Below are 20,907 nucleotides of genomic sequence, written 5' to 3'. Positions count from 1 at the left end.
TTGTCATCATCATTGTCAGGATGACTAGACCAAGGGGCAAGACATTCATTGTTGACAGCCATGGGTGATGAATGGTTCCACACAACCAAGAATCGTCCGGACCCAAGTGCCAGCTGTGCCCATTGAGATTCACGGATGTGAGCTATAGAGCATTATAGTGAAATGAATGCCCAGGACCCATCACCCTGTGTGAGAAATAAAATTTCACCAATCACGTTGAAGTGACCCACAAGATGCCACACAAACAAATCATAAAATCATTCCTTGAAGAGGTATATTATTAGGAGGGGGACCTTTTCAAAGAAGTGTGTGAAGTCCACTTGGTACTTTCCTGTAACGATCTTCACTCCTCCCAAACCTCAGCTGGGCATCAAAAGCCCTCCCTCGTGGTTTATTAGTAAATCCAAACACTTGACAGAACAGTCTCTTTTTTTTTTTTCCACAGAATATTTTTATTTCTCAGAGGCATCTCTTTGTTTTGTTCAAGTCGTTTAAAGAGAATACCTCTTGTTGCCTTTTTGACCTGCTTTTTGTACTTCCTCAGAGCTTTACTTCCTGACTCTACACGTAGCTGACAAGAGAAAAGGAAGGAGCCTGTTGTAGTGAGCCCTTGCCATGGGAACAGAAAACCCTTCATGGTTTTCTTGCTCCAAGCAGAAGGAAATCATTTTATCTGCATTATTTCTTCTCAGCCAACTTCTTCATGGCCATGACCTGACATCCTACAAGGCTCATTTATCACACTTCAGCCTCCTGCTGCTGCTAATACTGGCTTCAGCTTGGAAACAGTATCAGATCCCTTTTCCAGAATTGACTTTCCTCAATCACCTGTGCTCCTTATTCAGAGCTCAATGGCTCTTGGAATCCTGGCAACCATGGCTTGCTTCTCTTCCCTTAGCCACTATCATGGGAGTGGGTCTCTGAAGATGTCAGGTTCCACTCAGGCAGAGAGAGTCTGAGGAGCCTCTGGCCGAGGCCCCCTTGTACTCCACTTCAGGCTCTCAAATTTATATCTCAGTTACAGATTTCTTGAATTAATTAATCCAGAAATGGCTTGTCCCTTCTGATCCCATGCCTCTCCCTTCTCCTTTGCCTGCCCATCACGATAATGATCACCATCTATTGAGACCTACTCTGTGCCAACCACTGTGCTAAGCTCTTTGTGTATCTGTAATCCACATAAGCTGACCAGCTTGCTTTTTCCTTGAGGCCAGTCTCAGTACTGTGTCATATCCCAAATAGTATCAGTCTATCATCTAAAAAGAATTAATTGAAAATCAATTTAAAATGTTATTCTCTTTAGGAGGAAAATATCATTGGGGTTGCACTTTCAAGATAGCAAAATTTCTTAAAATTCTCATAATTATTTCTTAATAACTATTTGGGTTGGCTGCTGTCCAGAAACATCTTCGCTTTCATTTTCAAATTCCTAAATTCGGGCCCATGCAATCTCTTCTCTTTCTCCCCTCTATGGTTCTTTTCTAAATCTATTCTTTTTCTTTCTTCAGTCATTCTTTGTTTCTTTCATTGTAAGTCAAATCCAACTGGATTGAGACCTCTCCACTTTTACCCTCCCCATCACTAAGTTAATGGTCCAGAGGTGCAAGAGTTGGATGGTGCACAGAAACCCCTTAGAAGATAAAAGAGGGGACAGTTAACATCCTTATAATTTAATATCTGCTCTTTTTATTTACAACACATGCTATTTGATCTAATCCTGCCCAAAAATCCACAATGGAAGGGGTATTTTCCCATTTTACAGATAAAGAAACAAGGTTAGGTGACCTGGCCAAGACCACACAGCCATGGCCAGATCCAGTAGATGCCAAAGCCTGTGATGGTGTTGATCACAGCACTCCTGATCTCTTGAATATTTTTGACCATGGTATACTGTCCTTTTACCCCCAAGTTGTTATCCAGAGAAGCTGGCTCCTACTCATTTACTCATCAATTCTTTCTTCAAATATCTGTGCCGAGCACTGGGCTCCAAGTAGGGGATGATATTGCATGTCAGATTTGGCTTCTGACCTTGACTTGAAAGGCTGGAAAGGCCAACATGGACAAATGTCTTAGTTATAACTAGTAAATGTCTGTGTCAGTGTCTTAGGACTGCCATAACAAAGTACCACAAGTGTGGTAACTTAAAACATCATTGTTTCACAGTTTCAGAGGCTAGAAGTCCAAGATCAAGGTGTCGGCAAAGCCATGTTCCCTCTGAAATTTGTAGGAGAAAGATTCTTCATTGCCTCTTTTTAGTTTCTAGTGGTTTGCTGGCCCTATTTTGGCATTCCTTGGCCCATAGATATATCACCCAAATCCTCCACCTTCGTGTGGCACCTTCTTCCTGTGTGCATGCCTCCCTCTATGTTCAAATTTCCCCTTCTTATAGGGACACCAGTCATATAGGATTAGGATCCATCCTAATGACCTCACTTTAACTTAATTCGTCTGTAGAGACCCTATTTCCAAATAAGGTCACATTCTAAGGGACTAGAGGTTAGGATTTCAACATATCTTTTGGGGGACACACAATTCAACCCAAAACAGTACCTTACTAAATGTGTGTGCACAATTCTTTGGGGACCCAAGACAGGAAACAAACCCTATCAATGCAAGTCAGGGAAGACCTCACAGTGCTGACTGGCCCCAAAAGCTCACCAGGAGGAGAGCACAGAGAGAGGGGTGCCAGTGTCCTCCGGGTAGGAAGAGTATGCTGTGCTTGGAGAGGGAGGCCGGAACTGACAGCATACCACGGGTGAGAGTGGGAGATGAAACTTTCATGCCTCAAGCTAAAGAGTTTGCATCCTATCCTAGCACACAGCAAATGAGAGCCAATATGGTTTTCAACAAAAGTCATCCATTTAAGTTTGCCCTCAATCTCAAAGTGGAGCTTTTATAAATAGAATTTAAGCAGGATGTTTTTTTCAAACTACGGCTTTAATTTATTAAAACTGTAAATTCAGTCATCTAAAAAGAGGAGGGTTGTGCCTTCCTTAGGAGTGCCTTGGGTGGCTCAGTCAATTAAGCATCTCGCTTTGGCACAGCTCATGATTTCAGGGTCCTGGGATCGAGCCCCCTGTTGGGCTCCCTGTTCATTGAGGAGTCTGCTTCTCCCTTTCCCTCTGCCCCTCCCCCCCACTCATATGCTCTCTCTCTCTCAAATAAATAAATAAAATCTTAAAAAAAAAAAAAAAAAGAGGAACATTATGCCTTCCTTAGGAACAGAGTAAGAAGAATGAGTGAGATCAAGCCAGAAAAGCCATTTGAAGGCCAGTGCCCCAGGTGGGGTCCCACGAAGCAGATGCTGCACTGTGGGGTTGCACTCAGGAGGCACGTCAGGGGGTACTCTTATAAAACCCCCCTGGGGGTAGTGACCAAAACTGGATTGGGCAGAGAGAGAGGGTGGGCTGTGATATGGCCACACCACGGGGAGCTCCAGGGTTCCGATGAAAAAACAGGGCCTTTAAGTCCCCGGATACAGGCTGCCCCCAGTAAGGGCTGTGACCCTAGACAAGCCGTGGGCAATTCTAATGGGGGCGGAGGGAGAGGGGGTGGCAGGCTGTCAACTCAGTTGTTTCTAAAAACCCAGCCACTAGCATGAAGATATTTAATAAGTTCAAACAACAACAACAACAACAACAACAAAATTAGGTGTTTTGTTTAAAAAAAATAAGTGAACCTGAGAAAATCATGAGACTACTAAAGAAGTGATAAAATCGTGACTGAGATATAAAAATAGACCTTTAGATCAAAGGGACAGAAAAAGACACAAGAAGCAGCCCAACACATATAACGACTAATGTTAGACACCCTTGTGAAAACAAGTTAACTTTAAGCCATATCTCACGCTGTATACAAAAATCTATCTCAGATGGGGGAAAAAAATGTGACTGAGTACCAATAAAGCAGAGAGAAAGTGGCCTGAGCACTTAATTGCTTGGGTGACCTTTCTCTTTGGGGAAATAAATGATCCTGGGCGCAGGACAAGCATTCATTCCTGTCCCTTCTTTGTTTCTGACTTAGGAGAGGAAATGCCAGAGACAGAGAGGCAGAGGTGGTTTGGGGTCTTCATGCTCTTTGATAAAGCAAATAGTCAGTGTTAGGCAAGTCTGAAGAAACGCCACAGAAATCCCACTGCATGCAAGAAGGTGTGAGCCAGGGGCAGTCTGAGAGCTTGTTTTTCAGTAACCCCCAAATGGGCAGAGGTAACGGTTTCCCTATAGCAAAAAATAAAATAAAATAAAAAATACATCCAGGGCTCTTCTAAATAACAAGTGATAAAATTAGGACAGCTTTTTTTTTTTTTCTGTATTACATTTGGCAATTTAGTGACTAGATAAATATCTTAAACTGTTGTTCCTAAAAAGTGATTTAGTAATAGAGAAAGAAGTACTAAAAAAAAAAAAAAAAAAAAAAAAAGAGAAAGAAGTACTGAGTCATTAATGACCATTTATGAGCCATGGGCCGAGGGCTGGTTTGGCTGCTCTCACCATTTGCTTGAGAAGTTGTGTGACTAGCAGAGGAGAGGCAGTCAAGTGAGGGGGGCAGGGCTGATATAAGAGCTCTCATCTTCAAGTTCCTCTTCCTTTAAACTGATTTAAAGAATCGCCCCCACTCTGGGCCCCCTCAAGTCAAGCCACTTTCTTCCTCCTACCCTAAATAGAAGTTCCTTGGTGTGGGGGGTTGCTCTCTGTGTAGGTACTGGGGCTCCCCACAGCGCTTTGTGAAATGAGTGCATCATAGGGAGTTGCTGATGGTTTGAGGGAAGGAAGTGTTCTGTGCCTTCATACAACAAGGGTAGTGAACAGCAAGGAGACTGGCTCCAGGAGCTTGTCATCCTACTAAAGTGTGGGTCACAACCTGGTTTGTGTGGGTCACAACCTGGTTTGTGTGACTCCAAAGTGCTCTGTGTCACCCTTGGTGGGCAGCCTTGTTTCTCCCCACCTGAGCCTGAAGGATTTGCACACCTTGCAGTGCAGTTCCTGACATATTGCAATTCTGGAGCTAGCACAGACATTGCAGGTTGAGAGCAAAGTCCCCCACCAGCCCCTCCTCCAAACCCAGTCACAAGCTCCAGGCTTCCCAGACCAACTGGCTACCAATTTGGGGGGTCCTACTACTCACCTCCGAAAGTTCATTAATTTGCTAGAATGACTCGCAGAGCTCAGGAAAGTGCTATACCACTGATTACAATTATATTGTAAAAGATGCAAATCAGGACCAGCTAAATGAAGAGATACTTGGGATGGAGTGCAAGAGGGCCCCAAACATGAAGTTTCTTCATTCTTAGGACACATCACCCTCTGGGCATGTCAATGTGCATCACAAACTAGGAAGCTCACCTGAACCGGTGCTTTTATTGAGGTTTCGTTGTGTAGGCATGATTGATCAGTTGATGGATTGATTGGTTGAACCATTGGTGATGTAATTTGACTTCCCAGCTCTCTGCCTGTACCTGAAAGATAGGCTGCTGATATCATGTGGCTCCAAGTTCCCAGCCTCTGATCACATGGTTGGTCCTTCCAGCAAAGTGGACCCCCATCCTGAGACTTTAGAGTCCCACCATGACTCACCTTGTTAGCATAAACTCAGGTATGATCCATGAGCCTCACCATGAACAACAAAGTCACTAACACTTAGGAAATCCCAAGGATTCAGAGGCTCCCACCCAGAAACAAGGACAAAGACCAGCCAAATTCTTTACTATATAGCATACTTTCATTAGCAACCAGTGAGGTGATAGTGGTGGTAGATGGAGGTGCCTATCTCCAGGAGCTTCAGGTTTGCTTCTCTGGGAAGAATGCTGCTCCCATAGGAACCTGCCAGCACCAGGCAGTCTCCCAAATCACGCACTTTACGTTTAGAAAACACCCAACTTCTTCCTTACTGCAAGATGGAATCTCTCTTCCCTATGAAAATCTGTCGGACAGAGTCTCAAATGAATTTCTATCCCAAGGACCTAAAATTACCCCCACCATCCTTACAACAGAAATTGGGTGCTTTTTAGAAAGAAACCTAGGAAAATGTCCCCTCAAGCTGTACCCTAGAGAGTTTCCTCCACCACAGAGCAAAGAGTGGGATTCAGTCCCACCTCTCTCAGAGACTCAGAGTGGAAGAGAAGAGGCCAGGCCTTGTCTGGCCTGATAGAAATCTTACTCATTCATTTGATATGGTACCTTTACTTCTCATGTGCCTGGGCATCTCCCTCACCAGAACCTCTCTATTTATTTTGAAATTATTTCAAACTTATAAAAATGTTGAAAGAACAGTACAAAGAATTCCCAAAGTGCCTCCACTCCGATTCCCCAGTAGTTGTGTAGCCAGCGCTCAGAGGTGCAAGAGCACCTGGTCCCGCAGACCCCACACAGACCAAGCTTGGCCACTCACCTCCACAAAATTCAAAGACAGAGAAACAAGTGGTGGTGAAACAAGAAAGGGATTTATTTCAGTGAGGCCAACACTGGGAGACAATAGACTAGTGTCTCAAAGACTGCCTCCAAAGTGCTGAAAATACTTCCAGGTTGATGTAAGGAAAATGTGGGGCAAGGTCAGCAGGTAAGGTCAGATAAATCACTGTCTTGGGGTCAGCTCAGGGCAGGTCCTATTGGTTGAGGGGGTAGTTTCCATTCCCATCACAGGATGCTTTGCCCATAGGGTCTTTTGCCTGAGTTAAGAGATAAGCTGGGGGGGGGAGGGGAGAGAAGGAGGGGAGAGATCAGCTAGAAAAAAGGACTTAATTAGAGTATTTGAGGCTAAAAAGAAGATAGTGAAGTCCTCTTTCAGTTCAGATCTATCAATGCCATATTTAGTAGCTCTGTCTCTGTACACATGCTCGCACACACGTCCATTGTCGTTATTCTTTTTCTGATTTATTTGAAAGTAAGTTGCAGCAATACCACCCCATCAAGCAAAATACTCCAGTGTTTTTTGGGGTTTTTTTTTGTTTGTTTGTTTGTTTTTTGGGTTTTTTTTTTCTTAAATACTACAGTGTTTATTCCCTCACAAAGACACTCTCCTACAGACCTAGCCTGCAGCCATCAAAGGAGAAAGCCCAAACTGCTATAACACTATCTCGGAACTGGAATATCCATTCAGATTTTACCAACTGTCCTTCCAGTGTCTGTTTTTTCTATCTGGCCCAGGAGCACACATTCCATTGAGTCACCATGTCTCTGTGGTCTCCTCCAGTGTAGAAGAGTTCCTCAGTCTGAAAGGCTGCAGGCCTTTTCAAGGAGATGGTGAAAAGGGAACCCTCTTACACTGTTTGTGGGAAAGCAAACTGGTACAGCCACTCTGGAAAAAACAGTGCAGAGCTTCCCCAAAAAGTTAAAAATAGAGCTACCCTATGATCCAGCAATTCCACTTCTGGGTATTTATCAGAAGAAAATGAAAACACTAATTCAAAGAGATATATTCATCCTTGTGTTCATGGCAGCGTTGTTTACAATAGCCAAGTTATGGAAGCAATCCAAGTGTCCATCCACAGATGAATGGATAAAGAAGATGTGGTATATACACAGTGGAGTATCACTCAGCCATAAAAAATGGAATATTATCATTTGCAATGATGTGGATGGAGCTAGAGAGTATTATAGTAAGTGAAATAAGTCAGACAAAGACAAATACTGTACGGTTTTGCTCTTATGTACAATCTAACAAATGAACAGAAAAATAAAACACAACAAAAAGCCAAGCTTATAGATACGGAGAACAGATAGATGATTGCCAGAGGGGAGATGTGGTAGGGAGTGGGCAAAATGGCCAAAGGGGATCAAAAGGTACAAACTTCCATTTATAAAATAAATAAGCCATAGGATGTAAGGTACAGCATGGTGACTATAGTCATAATACAATGTTGTATATTTGAAAGTCACTACGAGATTAAATCTTAAAAGTTCTCGTCACAAGAAAAAAATGTTTGATGATGTGCAGTGATGTATGGTAACTAGACTTATTGTAGTGATCATTTCTCAGTGTAAACAAACACTGAATCATGTTATATCCTGAAACTAATATAATGCTATGTTAATTATACCTTAATTTTTTAAAAAAGGTAACAGTTACCAAAAAAAATAAAAAGAAGAATACAGACCTTTTATTCTATAGGTCTCTGGAGAGATTCCTCACCCTGGGTTGTATCACTAGACTTGGCCAAGAACTCTTGGCAAGAATATTTCGGAAATAATGCTGTGCTCTGCTTGGTGCATCAAGGTGGGAGGCATGGCTTTGTTTACCTGTTCCATGACTGATGATGTTAATTAACCTTGATGACCTGATCATTTATACACACATATGTATATCATATATACACACACACACAGACATATATATGACTAGAATCTGAGGGAAGATATGCTGAGACTATGTCAATATCCTATTCATCATCAGATCTCCACCCTCCAGCTTTATCATCCATTGATGAATCACGCCTGAACCAACCAACACTGAGTTTGTTGCCAAATTTTGGTTTCCCGTTTCCATTCTTTCTTCTACTACATTTACTAGTTGGCATTCTACCGTAACGAAGAATATTCCTTTCTGTCTCATTTGTTTATTTGTCTATCTCAGATTCTGTTTTATTCAACGGGATGTAATCCATTATATATGTAATGTAATCCATTATGTGTGTGTGTGTTATTTTTAATTTTTTTAATTTTTTTACTACTTTTTAGATTTAAATTCAGTTAATTAACAAATAGAGTGTTACTAGTTTCAGAGGTAGATTTTAGTGATTCATCAGTCTTATATAACATCTAGTGCTCATTATATCAAGTGCCTTCCTTAATGTCCATCACCTAGTTATCCCATCTTCCCACCACCCTCCCCTCCAGCAACCCTCAGTTTGTTCCCTATGTATTTCTATCACTATATATTTTTATACTTAAGTGTCCCAGATCTGTCTTATGCCAGCCCCTTTAGGCTAATACTGTTTCTTTGTTATATATCCCAACATTCTCTGAATACTTCCCTTTTTTCTAGGACAAAAAGATATTCTTGTACTTTCTTTGCCCCAGCCCTGGAATCAGCCATTTGTCTAAGGATCCCTGGATTTATTTATTTATTTATTTATTTATTTATTTATTTATTTATTTATGAGAAAGAGAGAGAGAGAGAGAAAGCACGCAGAGGGATGGAGCATGCTCCCTACTGAGCATGGAACCCAAAAGTGTGGCTTTATCTCACCAACCCTGAGATCATGACCTGAGCCAAGATTAAGAGTCAGATGTTTAACCAACTGAGCCAGCCAGGAGCACACCCCCTCACCTGCCCCTCCCGCCACCCTGTCCCAGTCCTTTTAGTGGAGAAAGGTATTTGGAAACTAAGACCCAGTGTTTGGTATACAATGACCATCTGGATGCCATTGACCTCAGGCTCTTTCAGTACACATAGGGCTCTCAGTGGCACATGCTCACAACTCCTGTGTGCTCCTGGGCTCCCACGCCTTCTCCCTCTTCAGCCCTGTAAAACCTTGAGTACTCACCAATACTTCCAATTCTAATCCCTCACCTAAGGATCCACTCGAGCTTTCTCCTCTCCATATTTTGAGTATGTTCTCCATCATCAAGAAGCTCATTTCCCATTATCTTTAATATATTTACTCTTTTGCTGGATCCCCCTGTAGGTAAACTTTGTCTTCACCTCTCTAGCATCTCTGCTCCTGGCCCCACCTCCTCCTTTGCTCTGTTCCTGGCTTTGCAGCCACTGCCAATCCCTCAGCCTCCCACCTTTGGCCTTGGCCATACCACATACTCCAAGAGGAGGGAAAAGTAAAAGAGACAAAAAGGTAGAAGAGGACAGCAGGGTTTGTTTGTTTGTTTGTTTTTCCAAAGCTTTCTTTGTTTTTACAAAAGCACAAAAATTTCCACTGGAGCTCTAAAGGTAGCTCTCTGCCTCCTAACCCTCTTCTATTTGCAGAAAATATGGGTTTATTCATTTATTTTATTTTTTTTATTCATTTGTTTGATGTTATTCATTTTTTCACCATTTTATACAGAGATTTCAAAAATAGTGGAATCCCTTAGCTGGACTGATCTTCCTCCAGATAACAATGATAAAATCTGGACAAAATAACAAGGAAATGATCTTGAAAGCCTGGGACAGTAATCATAACCAGCAGAAACTAGAGGGAAATCTGCTCTTGAGAGCAGAACTGTAAGGAATGAGATTTGCAAATTTCTGGCGTTTTGCCTGAGGGCGCTTTCCAATCTGAGAGGGGTGGGAAGGGCAGAAAGCTGCAGCCTCACTTGGCTTGAGGCATCAAAGGATAGAATTTAGGGTTGATTGAGCAGCCAAAATATTGAGGAAAATCCTGGAGAAGAGGGACCCCCCCCATGGAGTGAACCCCAAAATAGAAAATTAGTTTTAATTTTTTTTAATTTTCAGAAGCATCAAAATACATAAGCTATTTAGGAGTAAAGTTACAAAAGATTGCAAAACTACATACTGAAAAAATGCAAAACACTGCTGAGAAAAATTAAAGAAGAGTAAAATTAAGTGGAGATATATATTTGCAGATTAGAAGACTCCAAGCTACTAAGATGTCATGCTACCCCCCACTAAGCTATTGATTTCACACAATCTCAGTCATGATTCAGCAGGCATTTTATTTATTTTTTTAAGATTTTATTTACTTATTCATGAGAGACACACAGAGAGAGAGAGAACCAGACAGAGAAGCAAGCTCCGTGCAAGGAGCCCGATGTGGGATTCGATCCCAGGACTCCAGGATCATGCCCTGGGCAGAAGGCAGGCGTTTAACCCCTGAGCCACCCAGGAATCCCCTCAGCAGGCATTTTAAATAGAAAGTGACAAGTGATTCAAAAATGTATATGGAAATGCAGAGACCTAGAATAACACAATAATCTTGGAGAGGAGATGGTAAAAGGTTTATACTATTTGACATCAAGATCTCCTCTAAAGCTACAATAATGCAGACAGTATGGTACTGACAGAGTATAAACAAAGATCAATAGATCTGAAGTGAGAGTCTAGGACTAAATCTAAACTTACTAGCCAGTTGATTTTGACAAAGGCAGCAAAACGATTCAATTGGAAAATGAAATTCAACAACCACTGCTGAACAACCATAGATCTTTATGAGAAAGAAAAAGAATAAATGTTGACCCCTACCTCACACCATACAGAAAAATTAATTCAAGATGGTTCACAGACCTAAAAGAAAAGTTAAAACTATAAAGTTTATAAAAGAAAATAGGAAAATATCTTCATGATATGGAGGCGGGCAAAGGTTTCTTAGACACAATGCAGAAAGCACTGACCATAAAAAAAAATTTTGATAAGTAAGGCTTTACCAAAAGAAACTGACAAGGAACTCACTAATAGGCACAGTGCAGACCTGGAGAAAATATTTTTAAAACACATAGAAAGTACTTTTATCTAGAATGTATAAGGATCACCTACAGCCCAATAATAAAAAGACAGCACAGAAAAATGGACAAAGGAGTGGAACAAATACTTCACAAAGGAAGATACATGAATGGCCAGATGAAAACATGCTCAATATCATTAGTCATCAGAGAGATGCAAATTAAAAGCACAATTAGATACTATACATAACCCTTAAAAAGACATAATACCAAATGTTGGTATGGATGTAGCATAATGGACATCTCATATATCACAGTGGAAATGTACAATGGAATGGTCTTAGCAGTTTCTTATAAAGTTAAACATACATCTACCTTTGACACAATAATTTCCACTCCTAGATATTTGTCCAAAGGAAATGACAACATTTGTACACAAGAAGACCTGTCCATTAATGTTCATAGTACTTTTATTCACAGTAGCAAAAAATAAGAATTAACCCGGGTATCTAGAAACAGGAGAATGAATTATATATACTAAATGTTTCCATTTATATGAAGTTCTAGAACAGGCAAAACTAGGCAAAAATGGGATGAAAACCTAGTTGCCTGGAGTTGGGGTGGGCATGGACATTAAGGTTGACTGAGGAGGAGTATAAGGAAACTTTCTGGCTATCTTGAAAAGTTCTGTATCTTAATTATTGGCATGCAGATTACACACAAACTGTATAGCTAAAATGTCTGCATCTTAATGTCTATAAGTTTTACCTTAAAAGAACTGTAAAAAATGGTAATAATTGAATTGCGGTTGTGGGGGGGGGTGTTGTCAGTGGTAGAATGAATGAAGCAAGAATGGTTGAGTGTTCATAATTGTTGAATATGGGTGATGTGTACATCGGGATTTATTATACTCTTTCCTTTGACTTCAGTGTACTTCATTCATATTTAAAATTTTCAGTAATTACAGGGATTCTAGTCCTGGAGAAATTAGACATAAGCCAGTAAGTTTCATTTGGGGCAGGGAAGTCTCTCCATTTAAAAACATCAGAGGCTGGGACTCCAGGTGGAGCTCAGAAGTGACAAGGGTATTTTGGATAATATAATCATATGAGTGGACAGAGCAGTACAGAGGGTCGGGGCAGGAGAAATGGGTGGAAATAATGACAAAATGGTCAGCTTCACAACCATGAAGCTCTCCCTCTTGTCTGTGTCTGTCTTGCTGTTGGTCCCATTGGTCACAGCCTTCTTCCCCATCCCAAGACCACAGTTCTGATCCCTGCACTGATTTGTTACAACGGTTAATGTGTGCTTTCTGTGCCTCAGTTTCCCCATCTGTCTCACAGACCAAGAGTTGACTGCTCTGATGGACATTTGTTTCCCTAAGGGAGAAGGGACTTTTTAGGGTTAGTGTCTTTTAGTTTTACTGCTGCATGGAGTTGAAGAGGGCTGGCAGGAGGCAGAGCTGGATCAATGCATGTGGGTTGCCCAGCCAGCCCAGTAATTTGGTATTCCTTTAAAACAGTACCATTTAAGTATGAGTTTAACATTTTATTAGTGAAAATAAGAAGAGTTTAAAAAATTTGCCTTTGATGGTACTTTCTGCTCCATTGGGAGTGGGCTCAATTCACCAGTCATGTGTGTAACCATCTAAGAAACCTGAATTAAACTGAAACTGATGTGATTTCAGAACTAGGCGGGACCTTATGGATGGATTTCCAGGCAGCTGCCCAGTGGACCTCTTCTTGACCCAGCTCTGGCTCAAGGCCAGGAAACTATGGCGTCAGGCTCTGGGCAGGCCGACTTCTGATCAACAAGAAAGCAGGAATTGGAGGGTTCTTAATTTCTTGTTAACACTTAATTTCCTGTGGCCATGCTTCTTATGTGGAAACTGCACCACTTAATTCCATTAATGTGAATCTCATCCTTCTGCCTTGCCTAGCTACAGCACCCCGCAAAGCAGCTTGGCCTAGTAGAAATCCTCAGAGTCCACTGGCCCCAGGTTTAAAACCCCAGCTTACTTCCATAAGCTGTGTAACCTACATTAGTCTGGTCATCAGAGCCAAAAGGGGGTGTAACACCTACTTCCCTGTGTTGTATGGATCCATGAAATAATGTATGCAAGATGCCTGGAGTGCCTACTACAGACCCTTGGTAATGCTGGTTAAATTGGAAACCATTCAGAGGGTGTTTTTACATGGCCAATGCTCCATAATTATTAATCAGTTTAGTTGGGGTGGGCTGCAGAAGACTCTGCTCTTTGCCTTGCTGCATTTGCTCCTACTCTCTCCTCTCACAGTTTCTCGGTCTCATTTTACCAAATTATTCATTCATCAAATCCAGCCCACTGTGCACTAAGCCTTGCGCTAAGTGCTAGAGAACCAGAGATAAATGAAAGGTTAAGATGGAACCCTACCCTAGAGAATCATATTCCAGGGGCTGTGTGAGGACCGTGGCAGCCTAGAAGGGGGCACCCCTGAATTGTGTCTCTCTGTTCTCCTCCCCAGGAGGTCATTGCCTCCATCCTGCTGAGCGGACGGATCGGGCCCAACATCCAGCTGGCTGAGTGCTATGGGCTGAGGCTGAAGCACATGAAGTCGGATGAGATCCATTGGTTGCACCCGCAGATGACAGTGGGTGAGGTGCAGGACAAGTACGAGTGTCTGCATGTGGAAGCCGAGTGGAGGTAGGAGAAGAGCCCTGGGCTCTTGAATGGGGGGAGATGAGTATGGAGTGGGGAGGCCCTAGGAAGTCCATCTTTGGAGCACTTCCCAACCCCTGAGAATCTTCTAGAAAATCTGAGTGGCATTTAGGCTTAGTCTTCTTACAGCATCCAATGCATGTATTGGCCAAGGCCTAACATGGGCTCACAGCGCACCCCCTTCCCTGGGCAGATATCAGGAACATCCCTAGACAGGATGTTCTTGGTGTTATGGAGAAGGAGGAAGAGTAGGGCAGGGAGGATAGAGAAGCCAAGTCAAGGGCTCATCTGCAAACCTAAGGAAAGCAATTGCCACGATAAAGGAAGAGTTGGAGAGTCAGGACTAGTGTTGCCTACTACCTGCTGGCCATCCCTCTGTCCTCCACGGTCCTCCACAGTCCTCCACCTGACCACAGACGAGGGAAAGAGGAAGCAGGTCCTGAATGGGTGCCCATGGGCCTCATGGGCAGACCCTTACATGACCAGCTTCCCTGTGTCAACCAGAGAATCTGAACTTCCTATCCCAGGTATGATCTTCAAATCCGCTACTTGCCAGAGGACTTCATGGAAAGCCTAAAAGAAGACAGGACAACGCTACTGTATTTTTACCAACAGGTAGAAGTATTTTATCTTCTTGTCCCCAGGGTTTTATTACTCATCCTCTCCTGAGGAGATAGAAAGACAGAGCCCAGATTTTGGAGGTCCCAGTCTAGGAAACTTCTCTTTGGGGACATACATGCCTTGGTCCCTTGGTCAGGGGTTCCAACCCTGGTTCTCTCATGGCTAATTGAGTGCTGGCTCACCCCGCCCAAATGCACAGGTCCTTTTGGACTTTGCTGGTGGCTCTTTACTGCCCAGGAGACCTGGTGGTGAGCAGATAGAGCAGGTCCAAAGAGGAGTGGTAGTCTTAGCAAACAGACTCTGACACACCTGGCTCCTAGCCCAGCTCTGCCACCTACTAACCCCATATCCTCCTAGGCTTAATTTACCTGCCTGAAGCTGTTTCCTGTTTCAAAAGATGGAGATGATAATAATAACGTTTACTTTATAGGGTTGTTATGAGGACCAAATGGTATCATTAGCTGGGTGCTGGTGAACCTCCTCTCCGAAGAAAAGAATCTCTGATTTATAGCACGTGCCAATTTCCATGGTGTAAATATTTCCCTACTATGGCATTTTTTAAGCTACCAGTATGATATCATACGGCTTGCAAAACTACAGAAAATTTAATAACTGGCTTTCATGAGCTGTTTGGAGCTGCTGTCACCTGCCACCGGCTGTACTGCCGTTAGCATGCCTAGCACAGGACATGGCACCGTGAGTGCTGAGGACACGTGAGTCTGCTGCCACTATCATCTGTCTGGTCTCTGCTCCCTCCTGGTTTGCTGGACACAAAGCCAGACTTTGATTGTAGAATGGATGACATCTGCCACTACTTACGAACAAGACTGAATAAACGATTGGCTCATCCCCAAATTCCAGTTTCTTTATCTCTAAAGTGAAGAGTGGAGAGGATAATCTGAGCTCTAGCCTCATAAAGCCATGAGAGAATGTGTCTGAAAGTGCCTCCAAAAACCTGAAGGCCTTGGCTTGTGGAGGCATGATTCTAGAGGACTCTAGAAGGAGGCAGAGGCAGAGCAGAGGGGAGTGTCCCTCTCTGCTCTTCATCTGCTACATGTTTGTGTATGGTGGGGTATGGGAGACAGAGACAGTTCAGTGCTTCAGGATTGGGTTCAAAGCACCCCCCATCTTCCTGGGCCTCTGTTCAGGGACATAGGGAAGGAGGGCATGACTCTCAACCTTGGCCTTTCTCTCCACCAGCTACGGAATGACTACATGCAACGCTATGCCAGCAAGGTCAGCGAGGGCATGGCCCTGCAGCTAGGCTGTCTGGAGCTCAGGTATGTGGACTTGAGGCCCCTCCAGGGACTAGAGTTCTTGGCCAGCTCAGAATTGCTTCCAGGGTGGGAAACAAGAGTAAGTATGTGGGGGAGGTGGGGGGAACAATGGATGAATGATGACTAGAAGGTAAGGTGCTCACCAACTGGTCCTTAGAATAGAAAGGCCAGTCCTATCTCTGGTCAGTGTCCCCCACTGCTCTTGCCTCTAGGCTGCCTATCCTATCCACCATTCAAGTGATTCAGTAAATGTTTCTTTGAGCCCTAGGCAAGGTCCTGGGAGATATTTGAATGTTGGGTCTTCATCCTTGTTGTTCACTGCTATGTCCTCAGCTGCAATAGGCACCGATAAAAATTCATAGAATTAGAAAGTCTTGCAGAGCTTCCCTCAAACTTCTGGGTCTGGGAGGTGACAGGTGTGTCCACGGTTGCTTATAATACAAGGCAGAATGAAACATGTGCCAAACTCACACACTTCTAGAAGCCCTTAATCCTTCCTGAAGAATCAGGAAGAGGGGATCTGAACGTCTCAGGAAGGAGGATACATCCCTTTGGGAGATGATGGGGGGAGCTGGGAGTGAAAGACAGTTCATTCCGGACTCAGGGATCAGTGGAAAGAAAAGAACAGACTGGACGGTAGTGGGAGTAAGCAAAGGAGGACCAGATTGTGGAAGACTTTGAATGACAGTCTAAGAAATAGGCCTTATTCTTGGTCGTGGAAGCATTCGGGGTGGAGGAGGGTGGCGTGGTCAAAGCTGTGCCTAGCACTTTCTCGACCAGAGTACTTTTCAGTTTCACCATTTGTCATATCCATCATTTCTTTCATCAGTAAAATGGGAATGATGATAATAGTAGTGACCCTATAGGATTATTATAAGGAACAAATGAGCTAATGTATTTAAAGTACTTATAGTGATAGGAACAGAATATTTAGTAATTATTTATTGCTTGTATTGTTTGTATGACTTTTTTTTCTTTACCCTTACATGACTTTTTTTCTTTACCTTTATTCATTATTTATTTATTTTAATAGACCTTTTTTTTAAGGATAGTTTTAAATTCAAAGCAAAATTGAGAGGAAAGTATAGAAGTTTCCCATATGCCACCTGCCCTACACTGTGCGATCTCCCCACTATCTATCAGCACTCCCACCAGCATGGTACATTTGTTACAATCAATGAACCTACATCAATACATGATTATTACCCAAAGTCCATAGTTTACATTGGGGCTTATTCTTGATGTTGTGTATTCTATGGGTTTTGATAAGGCTATGCCGTCATGTAGCCCCCATTGCAGTGTCACATAGAATAGCTTCACCACCCTAAATCCTCTCTTCCCTATCTGCTCATTACCCCTACAACCTCTGGCAACTACTCACATTTTTACTATCACCATATTTTGCCTTTTTCAGAACACCATATACTTGGAATCATACCTAATTAATTTTTTATTGATTTCTTGGAAGTCCTTTGTAAATGCCAAATACTTAATTTATATTTCCCCCTCTAAATTAAAATGTGAAGTTCTTGGGCCACATGCTAGCAGTTTTTTTTTTTAAGATTGATTTATTTATTCATGAAAGACACACACACACACACAGAGAAGCAGAGACATAGGCAGAGGGAAAAGCAGGCTCCTCACGGGGAGCCTGAAGCAGGACTCGATCCCAAACCCTAGGATCATGACCTGAGCGAAGGCAGTCACTCAACCACTGAGCCACCCAGGCATTCCTTTTTTTTTTTTTTTTTAAGATTCACATGCTAGAAGTTAATACCTTCCCAGTGTGAGGAACCACGCAGCTTCCCCTTCACCTGAGACACCCAGGACCACTGCCCCCTCCCAGCAGAGCCTCTGAACACTCTGACCTAAAAGCTCAGAGTGAAAGTGTACACTAATAGTGGTTGAATAGTAACTGGTAATAAGTAAAGATTCAAGAAAGAACACTCAGCTTGCTTCAAAAGGCATTTTGTCTCATAGTTAATTTATAAATGTTGATAATGAGCAACTTATTCTATTGCTTTTTAGAAGAAAAACAGAGCCAACTGGATTTTACATAGATGCTTCTTTACTTTCTGCTGGTTTTACCTGGGCATCAGTTATGGGCCTGTGCCTGCCCATGCCTAGCTTTCCACCAAGTGTTAGCTAGTCAGAATGGCAGACCTAGGCTTCACAGAACCAGCCAAACACCAGGGCCTCTCTAGAAGGTGCAGCCTTATTCAATGATGGCACTGGGGCAGGTTGGAGACTATTGGGTGTTCACTGACAGCAGCTGAGATGGGACTCAGCACAGAAGACTGTGATGCCCAGTCTCTGGGGACACTGGTACATACGATAAGCAATGGTGACTGGTCCTCTCAGTCATCCCAAAGATGTTCCACTGCTCCAAATGTTAGAGACACACAGATCATGACACATCAAGTGATTGGGTACCTTTGTCAAAAGCAACATGGTAACTGATCTTCAAGGGCAACCAGTGATAGAGGGAGTGGTTGGATTGCAGGAGATGGAAATGACCTAAGTGTGCTCCCGAGTTTCCTAGGTTTTTTTTTTTTTTTTTTTAGATTTATTTATTTATTCCAGAGGCAGAGAGAGAGAGAGAGAGAGAGAGGAGGGGCAGAGGGAGAGAGAATTTTTTAAGCAAATTCCACACTGAGCATGGAGCCCGACACAGGGCTAGATCCCCCAACCCTGAGATCACAACCTGAGCCAGACACAAACTAACTGCACCACCCAGGTGCCCCGAAGCTTCCCTTTTCTAAGAAAACATTTTTCCATGTACCAACACCTCCATCATTCTAACATTGCTATTATTTTTCATGTACTTTAATTCCTCACTGTTCATTTCAAAATTTATTTCCCCTTCCATTTAGCTAATCCCAATTTTTTTAAACTAAGGCTTATTTAAATATTCTCATCCTCAGAACTCCTTCATCCATCCCCAGTCTCAAAGCTTATTCATTCACTCAATTGCCATAAGCCAGGAGGGATGTTAAGAGACCGCTGTCATTGGGGGTTGGGAAGCAGATCCCACTGTGTGGCGTACTCTTCTCGTTCCCTTTTCAACCTGGTAAACTCTTTATTCTGCATCTTTAGAAAGTTTTCTGAGCCAATGTTGCCTGCTAGCCCTCTGTGTTCATAGAAAACCTCAGAGGATGCCTGTGAAGCGTCCATGACAAGCACCATAGTGGCCATAGGTTCTTCCCACTGAGCCAGCCCAAGGGTCTTTCCATCTTGAAGTCTCCCTTTCCTCATGCTCACCCCACCTTCCCTACCCTGCATGGATCTGCTGTACCTATGCTTCACTCTGTCAGGCAGCCATTGGCTGGCATGCACTAGATTGCGAAATCCTATCAAATCCTTGAAGTCGGCATTGGCATCTCATACTCCTGGCACAGAATGAGAGTGCAGTATTTATTTGAATGAATGGATGATGCTGAAAGATCTAAAACCCTCTTTCCTGATGGGCACTTGCCAACATTTATTCTTTTAGAATTAAGTAAGTGCGTACAGCAAGCCAATTTGTTCAGTTCCCTAGGAGGACATTTTGCAGCTCCCGCAAGCCAGCGGGAATTGCTGGAGGCCATGTTGTCTGTAATCAACACACCACAGGCATGCTCTTGAGGTTTTCTGTGAACCTGGGGGGCAAGCAGGTAACACTGGATTAGAAAAAAAAAGCTTTCTAAAGCTGCCATGATTGGCCATGTGAAAATTTGGGATCTTAAGCACTTTCAGGTAGAAGTAGGAGGAGAAGGACCATCCATCCAGGGGAGAATCCTGGGTCGGCTCCTCATGTCCTACAAGTGAATATCATCCCTGCTGACCTGTTGTTTGGTTTCCAGAATGCAGGCCTGCCTTCATCAGCTCCCATGCTCCTCCAGGATCTGCTATCTCACTCTGTCAGATACCCGCTAGAGAGAAGTGGGTCAAGGAAGAGCATTCCTCCCAGATTCCTGAGTTCTCTCCTTGGATCAAAGTCCCAGGGTTTCTCCATCTCAGCAAAGGGACATTTGGGGCTGGATAATTCTTTGGTTGGGGGACCATCCTGTGAATTGTAGGATATTTAACAGCAGCCCTGGGCTCTGCACACTAGATGCTGGTGGGACCATCTTCCTCCTAACCAGATGTAACAACTAAAGATTTCCAGAAACTGCCAAATATTTCCAGGCAGGAGTGGGAGGTATAAAATTGCCTCTGCTCCGAGAACCACTGAACTGGACCATTATGGGGCCGTATACTCAAGCTACTAAATGCTAGGCCTTCCAACAATCAGTATTGGCTGCCTTGGGTCATTCATTTTTAGAGGCCACAAATAGAACTGCCATCTTCTTCCTCTGCCCTAAAACTGAGCAGTCCCAGAACTGGGCCTCCCAAAGCACAGAGCTGGAGTCCTTCCTAGGAATGAAATCTGTGGGTTTTCTTTTTCCTTGTAATTTTGTAAATGTCAAAAATTTTTTAATATTCTCCCTTCCACTGGCTACCACATTTGGAAGGGTTAAGGAGCTTCAGGCCAATGTGTGGCATTGGGTGACCCCAGTCTAACAGTCTTGTTCTCCAAACATCAACCTATTCATGATTTTTCTCTCTGCAGGCGGTTCTTCAAGGACATGCCTCACAATGCACTTGACAAAAAGTCCAACTTTGAGCTCCTGGAGTAAGTTCTGACACTGGCCCTTGCCTTTCCCATCCTTCTTTGTGTTCTGCTTTTCCTACTCAATCCCTACCTCATTTACCTCAAGACCAGAGCCAGGCAGGACCCATCTCCTTGGTCCTCAAGCCATCTTGCCTCTTCCTCATTAGCCTGAAGTCCTAGGTTGGGGATGAGGAGGCAAGGATCAAATGTCACTCCCCCCCACCCATTCTTTCAGGAAGGAAGTGGGACTGGACCTATTTTTCCCAAAGCAGATGCAGGAGAACTTAAAGGTAAGGAAACCACTGGGCAAGGAGCCCAGAGAGACCCCCTTTGTGCTGGCCTCCTGGACTG

At 43.2% G+C, this 20,907-nt stretch overlaps 1 protein-coding gene across 4 annotated transcripts in view; it reads left to right on the top strand.

Moving 5' to 3' along the window:
• The window catches only part of PTK2B (protein tyrosine kinase 2 beta), a 126,737-nt gene that overhangs the window by 78,521 nt on the left and 27,309 nt on the right, over positions 1-20,907 (top strand). For all 4 annotated transcript variants that reach the window (XM_038573754.1, XM_038573751.1, XM_038573753.1 and 1 more), the window contains exons 3-7: positions 13,832-14,010; positions 14,553-14,640; positions 15,847-15,926; positions 20,515-20,577; positions 20,792-20,846. In XM_038573754.1, coding sequence (XP_038429682.1) covers positions 13,832-14,010; positions 14,553-14,640; positions 15,847-15,926; positions 20,515-20,577; positions 20,792-20,846 — 465 coding nt within the window. The remainder of the gene's footprint in view (positions 1-13,831; positions 14,011-14,552; positions 14,641-15,846; positions 15,927-20,514; positions 20,578-20,791; positions 20,847-20,907) is intronic.

The sequence above is a fragment of the Canis lupus genome, chromosome 25, assembly GCF_011100685.1.
Source record: "Canis lupus familiaris isolate Mischka breed German Shepherd chromosome 25, alternate assembly UU_Cfam_GSD_1.0, whole genome shotgun sequence".
Classification (NCBI taxonomy): Eukaryota; Metazoa; Chordata; class Mammalia; order Carnivora; family Canidae; genus Canis; species Canis lupus.
The sequence above is the reverse complement of the archived record's forward strand: the minus strand, read 5'-3'. Positions and strand labels throughout refer to the sequence as shown.